At 31.5% G+C, this 9754-nt stretch overlaps 1 protein-coding gene across 1 annotated transcript; it reads right to left on the bottom strand.

Annotated features, from left to right (window-relative positions):
- Positions 1–7986: 7986 nt before the first annotated feature.
- LOC126886082 (uncharacterized protein PF3D7_1120000-like) lies at positions 7987–8787 on the bottom strand. The gene has a single exon (XM_050652926.1). It carries the CDS (start codon positions 8785–8787, stop codon positions 7987–7989), a length of 801 nt encoding a protein of 266 aa, XP_050508883.1.
- Between the last annotated feature and the right edge of the window lie 967 nt (positions 8788–9754).

Genomic DNA, 9754 nt, shown 5'->3' with positions numbered 1-9754 from the left:
TCCATTTTCAATCAAAAATCTTTAAGAGTTTTCAATATATGAAAAAAAATCGATTTTCATTTTGTAACTTCAAAGGGCTGTAACTGTTTTTGTGTGCACTATTGTATATAGGTAAGTGAGGTTCAATCAACCTATTTTCGACTCCAGAATCTGTGGTATAATTTATGACCAATCTTTTCTGGACACCCTGTATAATAAAGTAGTTGTTAATTTTTTTATCATAAAATTCATTTCACTTACGTAGCCATAAAAAATCAGAAATTGAAACAGCAACTTGCATATTATGCAGAGTGTCCAGAAACTCTCCTCAAACTTCTAAAACCTATTAATAATACATAAATAAAGAAGACCAAATAAGGTCAATGACTAATTTGAATTAGGATGGTGATTATTGGGTTGCTTCCGATCACTTTTTCGCTGACAAAAACAGGGACTGACATTCTTTTAATTATGAGTCACGTAATTCTTGAGCTAGAGACTTTTTTTATTTCTGGAGGTATATAGTTTTTAATACTTTAAATTAGTTTGAACAAGTTATCCTCGAAAAATGCAAAGATTTCTCGCATTTTGACTTTGAAACTACAATATTTAGCATTTGATGAAGAAGAGCTAACATATTAATGAAGTATAGTTCAATTACTATTGGCATTAAGGAAAATTAAAACGGTTTTGTTTATTTTTTTCAAAGGGTACATTTTTGTTAAGTGAAGTTGTTCTGATAAAACTAAAACTTTTGGAGTTGTTAATACAAAACTTATTAAAAGCATTGATTTATCCGATATGAAAGTAACACTTTCGATAGCGACTAAATCGAAAACTATTAGTTTTATCCAAAAAATGTATAGAATTTTTTTTGCTTAAAATCAATGTTTTTAATTACTTTTGCGGTCAAAATATAATAAAAAACTTCCATCCCGAGATGGGGGGCAACCACCCCCATGGTAAAAGCGCCTTTCGGCATCATATAGATTTTGATCCTTGAACTATCCACTACTTATTCTCAAATTTTCAAGCAAATCGATCCATTCTGTAAAGATTGCGAGGTTTTGCCCTATTTTAAGCTTTATTACTTCGACTAAATGGGCATAATTTTAGGTGACGCATAATTTTTGAAACTATGTTTAGTTATCACAATTAAAAAGACAGGAGCTGAATTTATACGAGTCAGTAAAATAAGTAGATAATTTAAAGTTTCAAATTCAACCAGCACCTGGTCGATTGTTAGTTAAAAGAAAACTTGAATATGTTTTTATCGAGAATCAAGGTTTTTGAGGACTGAAAAATTGAGCTGGATTTATTATGCACCCTGAAATATGCTCTATTCACTTGTGTCGATGTAGAATATTCGTTTTCAGTGTCGATGTAGAACATTTCTACTTTTTTAATAAAAATCTTTGCCTAGAGAAGCGCCTTCTGCACATTTTTTATTGTCTATAAATTCTAGATCTGTTAATAATGTAGCAGCGGCATAATTTTTTTTACTAACTCGTTTGAGTACAACAATCTGCCCATTGATTCAACAAAATTGTGTTTTGACTAGGAAGGTTTTGGGGTAGTTCTGATTTCTTTTATTATATATGGATTTTTGGCTGCTGAATCCGAATATGAGGTTTGCGGACAAAATTTCTTGCCAGGACATTTGAAAAATTGCCTTTCCGCTTTTTTGCTCAAATCTCGAAAACTATTAACTTTTAATAAATGGTCTGTTAACAGAAATTAAAGTACTTTAAATTATCTACAAATATAACTTTTTACTTTTTTTTTCAGACGAACCGTTCGGGCTAAAGTACAAGTTGAAAATGGCCAATTTTTAACGGTCTCGGCAAAACCCACTTTTTACATTCCAAAACTTTATTTTTTATTAGATGCTGTCATTTGATAAATTTCTCCTAGTTTTCTGTACAAATAATAAATGTTAGTTCATAGGTATGGTATGTCTCTTGTGACAGCTTTCATGAGTCCATTCCGTCCTAAGAGACCGGGAATGTCTCTGCTTTTCCCTTAGAGCCACAAAGGATCAGGCACAGATGGAATCACAGTTTCAGTTGATGTGAACATTTTCTTTGGATCTGTTATCTTGATTTCTGATAAACCTTGAGGTTTCGTCCTTTTAAAATGAATTAGTTGAACAGCTCCCTGACTTCCATAAACCTCAGGCGCGGGTTTCTTTTTTATCCGAGGAATGGATTGCTTAGGAGCTACTGCATGTTTTGGCATGTACGTTAAAATCAGCGTTATCGTACACCTGCTGTGTAAAGCACGGCAGGTCATCTTTCTGCGGATCGCCTGCGAATGCTGATACTTTCAGGCGAACAGCTTCTGTATAGGATGAACAAAACCCCAAAGAGGAAACTACATCAACCTATTTTCTTGAACCGTACTTTTTCTAGAGAAAACGGCCAACCCTGCAAGGAATGGTGAGACCAACTATCTGGGCCTTACTGCCGCTACAAGACTTTGAGCAAGCGTGTTGCTTATTTGGAAGTGTCAGCAATCGCAGGTGATCCGCAGAAAATTGACCAGCCGCGCTTTACACAACAGGTGTACGAAAACGCTTATTTTAACCCTTTCTATGCCAGGCCTTAATTTGCATGTTGGTCTCTCAATGACAAAGGTTTTTTCATGCTTAGAGTCCCATTGCCTTATATATACGTCGAATATAAATAAACAAATAAATGACCAAAACATGTTTTTTAATGAGTTTTTTTAACCAACTTGAACGTTTTCCTTTCAAAAGTATATTCATCAGAGATCAAACCAACTTGAAAAAATGTAACTAACTTAAAAAAGATAATGTAATGTAAATTAACAATAAAAGTTTTCTTTTGTGTGGTATTCCTCAAAACGTGACACTACACAAAGGCCGACTCCGCATCTTGCACACATGTATCTCGATTCACTTCTTTTTTTTTAAGATATTCTTCTTTAGCGGCGAATCGATTGAGGGTAAAATTTGATTGATCCGCGCGCATGCGCACACCGACAGTATGGTATTAGTTGTTATACGGGCTCTGATTGGGTGTTGAAATTTTGAAATGATCTGTCAATAATTGTTCAATATGGAGGTTATCGGTAAACAAAAATATTGTATAATATTAGTTTTTATTGATGTGTGGACAGAAATAAAATCAAATTTATAATTATAGTGACTTTTTAAATAGTTTTGAAAAGCCGCAGGTACGTAATTCTAAATGTTTCAGTTGGAAATACCTAATAGTTTCAATACCTATCTATTTGAAAAATGTAAACAAAATAATGTAGTTACCTATTAGTAGGCAATGCTTTAATTTACATAATCTGATTACGAACAAACTTTCTACAAATCTTCATCTCATATATCGTTTTCTTACTCTATATTTTGTTGTATTTTATTTCGACAAAAATCAAACTAATAATTTTATTAAATTCATATAAATTTATGGTGTAAACGTTTAGTTTGTGTATATTCCCACATGACGTATACGAGAGTTTGGTGCAGTTTGAAATGGCATCAACTTTCGTAGGGCGCGGTAGACGTGAAGTGGGTTCAAGCCCCAAGCAAGTTATTATTTTTTTATTTTTTTTATAGATTTTATGATTGTAAGTATATTATTATATAATTTTTGAAGATATTATTCGTCTTTTTTGAAAGTGGTAGATAAGAAAGTTAGTTTGATTTTTAAATAAAATAAGTACAAATAACCTTTTAAGTATATTTACTTTGTTTAAATTACCTATTATATAATAGAAGAATATCTTCTTACGTGCGTACAAAGTACACACACATTCTTTTTTTTCTGGTCTTTTCTGTAACTACAAACGCTTCACCTTGTAGCAGCTACCTATAAGCGTTGCCACCAGTGCTACAATATAGCTTATATCTAAAATATGTGAACAAATACTATATACGGCAATGGGTTCGCATGACCTGTCTTAGGTGCCAACATTTTGAGGCTTTGGGAACAATCATCTAACATTTTCGGACATATTTCTACGGCATTGGGACACCAATGAGTCTAAAATTTTATAAGCAACGCATATTTTCGACTTTGGTAAATTGAGACCACAACAGCTTGAACGTATATATACGGCGGCGGGGAATACAGAACCACTTTTTCAAAAAAATATACAGGGTGAGTTTTTAGTGCGGGATCGGTCGATAACTCCATTATGGTAAAAAATATCGAGAAAAGTTATTTAAAAAAATGTAGGCAATGGTATTCGCCACGCTTGGAAAATATGTCCATTTCTACAGGGTGATCAGTAACTGCGTGGTATATCAAACATATAATTTTTTAAATAGGACACCCTATATATTTTTTCATATTTATATTTTTCTCATAATTCTTGTTCATATAATATATGCTTTTGCATCACTATACCGAGTATTTAACAAGTTATGACCATTTTTATTTCGAAATCACTATGAGATTAACACCCTGTATATATAGAAGTAATTCGTAGACAATAATTTGTTTTAATATACTGTAGTTTTTAAATTAAGTCCAATTCACATCATTGGCAAATATTTGTATAAAGGGTGAACTACAAAACCAAATTACGATTTTATCTATTTTTTTAAATCGATCTAATCGATTTAAATATACTCTTTCATTTTTATATAGCATTCCCTATATCTAAACTGATTACTTTCCGAGATATCTTTAGTTTTCTTCAAATTTCGGGAATACATTCAATTTTTCTAGTAGAAATAAGTTAGTATTGAGTGATAATTAAACAAAATTATTTTTATTAGATACATAACTAACACAAAATATAAACCATAGCAATATGCAGTGAATATAACAATAAATGTGATATTAAGAAATTATCATATTTCCCTAATATACAAGAATCGTAAAATTCCTACAAAAAAAACTTATGTGTTGTATATAATAATATAACAAGATTATTTTTATTCAATAAATAACTTGGATGAAACATGAATCAAAACAATATACAACTGATGTAACAGTTTTTAGATTGGTATATCAACAGCATTCTAAGCCAAGAATTTTTTAGTAGAACATTCATTTTTATAAGCACTTTTAAACGACAAAACAAAATTACGATTTTCACAATTTTTTTTAATAGATCACCCTATATTTTATTTTTTTTTTTGAAATATTGTATTTATGATACTCTTTAATTTTTATATAGCATCTCCTATACCTAAACTTATTAGTTTCTTAGATATTTTTAGTTTTATTCATTTGCCTGGAATACATTCAATTCTTATAAATATAAATAGCTTAACAAATAAGTATTATGTAAGAATATAACAAATATTTTCATTCAATAAATAACTAACAAAAAAATAATAAACCATAACAAAATTTAATGAATGTACCAATTAATGTGATGTTAAGGATATAAGTATAAAATAAATGTTGAAAATGACCACTTTCAAAGTCTATGCAATTTTGTAACCGATATTCAAATGACCGAGCCACATTTCTAACATTTTTGTAAGTCTATATTATTAAAAGCTTCTTTTATTCTATTTTTCATATTATCAAGCGTTGTTAGATGCTTCTGGTATACAAGGTTTTTTATGTACCTCCACTTGAAAAAAATCAATTTTGGAAGAACTGGAGCACCGTCGTATAAAAACCTCAACCGTCAAAAAATGTGGACCAATCACATAATCTCTAACAATATCACCTTAAACATTTATAGATCACCTAGTTTGAGTGTTAACAAAGTAGGGATTTCTTGATGCATATTAATGAAATTTAATATGAAAATTATATTATTAATAACTGCGGGTCACAACCTGCAATTAGGAATGTGTTACTAAAAATTTCTTGGCTTAGAATTCTGTTGATATAGTAATCTAAAAACTACTAAATTAGTTGTACATTGTTTTGATTTATGTTTTTTGTGAGTTGTTTATTAAATAAAAATAATCTTGTAATTTTATTATACACAAGATACCTATATTTTTTTGTAGGAATTGTATGATTCTTGTATATTAGGGAAATATGATAATTCCTTAATATCACATTTATTGATACATTCACTGCATATTCCTATGGTTTATATTTTGTGTTAGTTATTTATTGAATAAAAATAACTTTAAAAGTCTAAGTTTTCACTCTAATGGCATATAAAGCAATATAATGCTACTCTACATCCCACCAGAATGAAAACAATGGGAACCTTCTCTGGTTACACCTCCGAGACTTCTACAATTTGCAAGCCATACGGATGCCGAGACTAAGGAAAATGAGGGAATTTTACAATATATAATTCACGTCCCATCTGCTCAGCGCGGTAAAGTTCCAACGAGAACAATTCCCTTTGTACTCCAAACAGAGTAAAGTAAAAAAAACACATTGAAAATGGCTATTCATCTTTTAAAAATAATTTTGTTTAATTATCATTCAATACCAACCTATTTCTAGTAGAAAAATTGAATGTTTTCCCGAAAGTTGAAGGAAACTAAAAATATCTCCGAAAGTAATAAGTTTAGATAAAGGGAATGCTATATAAAAATGAAAGAGTATAATAAATACAATATTTTTGAAAAATAAAATATAGGGTCATCCATTTAAAAAAATAGAGAAAATCGTAATTTGATTTTGTAGTTCACTCTGTATACAAACATTCGTCAATGATTTCAATTGGACTTAATTTAAAAGCTACAGTATATTGTTTATCTTACTACATAAAACAAATTATTGTCTATGAATTACTTCTTTATATAAAGGGTGATAATCTCATAGGGATTTCGAAATAAAAATGGTCATAATTTGTTAAATACTCTGTATAGTAATGCAAAACCGTATATTATATGAACAAGAATTATGAGGGGAATATAAATATGAAAAAATATATAGGATGTCCCATTTAAAAAATTATATGTTTGATATACCACGCGGTTATTGATCACCCTGTAGAAATAAACATATTTTCCAAGCGTGGAGAATATAATTGCCTACATTTTTTCTAAATAACTTTTTTCGATATTCTATACCGTAATGGAATTATCGACCGATCCCGCAATAAAAACTCACCCTGTATATGCAGCCTTGGGACAGAAAGGGTTAACGTACACACAATCGACGGATACCACACTTTTTACGTCATGGATGGCATTTATTGTATTGCACCAAAACATGCAATAGTTCCTAACCAATCCATTCCTCGACTAAAAACTAAACCCGCACCTGAGGTTTATGGTAGTCAGAGAGCTGTTCAACTAATTCATTTTGAAAGGACAAAACCTCAAGGTTTATCAGAAATCAAGATCCGAAGGGAATGTTCACACCAACTGAAACTGTGACTCCATTTGTGCCTGATCTTCTGTGGCTCTAAGGGAAAAGCAGAGTCATTCTCGGTATTTTAGGATGGAATGGATTCATGGAAGCTGTGAGAAGAGACATACCATATTCATATTATGAACTAACATTAATTATTTGTACAGAGAACTAGGAGAAAATTTATCAAATGACAGCATTCTAATAAACAATAAAGTTTTGGAATAACAAAGTGGGTTTTGCCAAGACCGTTAAAAATTGGCATTTTTTTTTTTATTTACATAAAGTACCTCGACAACTATGGCCATTGGTACAAGAACACTAACATTAAATACATAATTAAATAACGAAAACATATAACAATTATATAACTTTAACTAATGACTATGGTATTAAATCTTCTTGTATAGCTGAGTAGTTTTTAAAAACGATATAGTTTTCATGATCTCTGTAGGGCTGTTGAGCATTTCTTTAAAAGTAGGTTTCATATCAAGTGATGTATACAGGTTGGTGAAAGAGTTTCGGTGAGGACGTGTTTCACAGTCAGGAAAACATTGCAATGGAGGCAAGTTGGACGAGTTTCTGAGGACATCAAGAAACCATGGGTAAATTTGGTGTGGTTAATTCGGAGTCTTCTAATAATCGATGCTTCTCTTCTAGTTAGAAAGTCCAAGGAGAAATGACCAATATATGGTTGGAGTTCGTGTAGAGTTCGTCATCATAGTTCTGGGTTTCGTTTCGGCCTTTAGTTTTTTAACTTGTTTGCCTCTGTGAGTTTCTGGGACCTATGATCCCACTTTATTTTCTTCCCGTTCACTTCTAATTTCTGATAACCCACTTTTACGATAGCACCTTTTTTCTTTTCTTCTCTGACTATATCTCTTATATTTTTCTGGATTTTTTGTTCATTTCTTGTAAGTTCCGAGTCTATGAAAATGTCTTTTCCCTTTAGCTTTGCTTTTCCTTGGAGTATCTTTATTTTGTTATTACATTCTACCATTTCGACTATGCATCTATCTTGTCCTATCTTCTGCGCTCTACGTATCTTTGTTTTCAAAAGGAGTTCTGTCTGAAACATTTTTTCCAAAGCTTCTTCGAGTGTATCTTCATTATCGGTATTCGTTGGAAGTCCAGTTATTGTTAAGTTGTTTCGAATTTTTTGTTTTTCGATCCTTTCCATCTTGTCCTCCACTTCCTTTATTTTGTTATGTAGTTCTTCTTTTTCTCTCGTCCATTCTTCCTTCATTTGGGTGACTTCTTTCGCCATGCTTTTCATTTCCTCTCGGTTCTTCTGCAGCTCTTTTTTGGTGTCCTTTATGTCCTCTCTCATTTCCCTGATGTCATTTTGAATTTCTCTCTTTATTTGTGCCATATCCTCACGTAAGTCTTTTTTAAGATCGCGCAGCATTTGTTTGATTTCATCCATGCTGGGTTCTGGCTGTTTTACCTTTTCTTTATGTTGAGGTGATCTGGCTACTAATTTGCTTTCTCTGAGAAATTCCTGCTCTTCTTGTGACGAGTTATGCTCGTTCCTACTCCTCTTCATGTACTAGTAAAATACCTAATTAAATGAAGAGAAGAAATGCCAAAATACTAAAACATGGAAAAACAGATTTGTTTATGTATTAATTGTTAATTTATTATTATTAATTATTAAGCCGGCCCTGTATCTGGTTAGCAATGTTTGTCTATAGTTCTAACTTCTTCTTGGCCACTTCGTAAATTAGGTACTTTTTTCTACAAATTAATCGCAAATTAATTACTTTTATCTAAAAATTTTTTTACACTTGGCAAGCGATAAGGTCCCCTCTCCGGTCGACCCGGTGGAAGAAAAAGACCTTCTTTTGCGCTTTTATTTATATATGAAATTGATATTATCAAAATTGTTGCTTACTTACAATATATAGACTTTTAATGCACATAATCTAAGGCGTTTACCACTCACAAACTAAGAGATGATGTTGTTTAAATTTTCGGATTTGTATTTCCTACGTAATTTACACTTTAAATCAGAGCGATTTTACTTCGAACTTTCCGTTTCACTGCCAGTGCCGGACTCCTTACAGGCCATTTACTAAAAGTTAATAGTTTTCGAGATTTGAGCAAAAAAGCGGAAAAAGCTGAAATTTTTCGATTTTTTCACAATTTTTTCAATGTTCCGGCAAGAAATGTTATCCGCAAACCTCATATTCGGATTCAGCAGCCCAAAATCCATATATACTGAACGAAATCAGAACTACCCCAAAACTTTCCCGCTAGGGAGTTCGTAGAGTACAAATTCACGGAATCACATTGGGCATTAAGCATTTGTTATGATAGCAGCGTTATAATGGAGTTGATTTTATAACTTAAGGGCATATGATGTTTCGCGTCAGAAGATATTAAGCAAATTTGTAAACCAAAACAAGAGAACATTTATTAATGGAATAAAATAAAAAATCTCTAACCTAAAAAGGGGTAATTACTGTGGATATTTTAAAACAAAGAGTAATATACGTTTATTGTGGTTAATT

The sequence above is a fragment of the Diabrotica virgifera genome, chromosome 6 (assembly GCF_917563875.1).
Source record: "Diabrotica virgifera virgifera chromosome 6, PGI_DIABVI_V3a".
Lineage (NCBI taxonomy): Eukaryota > Metazoa > Arthropoda > Insecta > Coleoptera > Chrysomelidae > Diabrotica > Diabrotica virgifera.
Note: the sequence above shows the minus strand (reverse complement) of the source record. Positions and strands in the feature narration are given on the sequence as shown.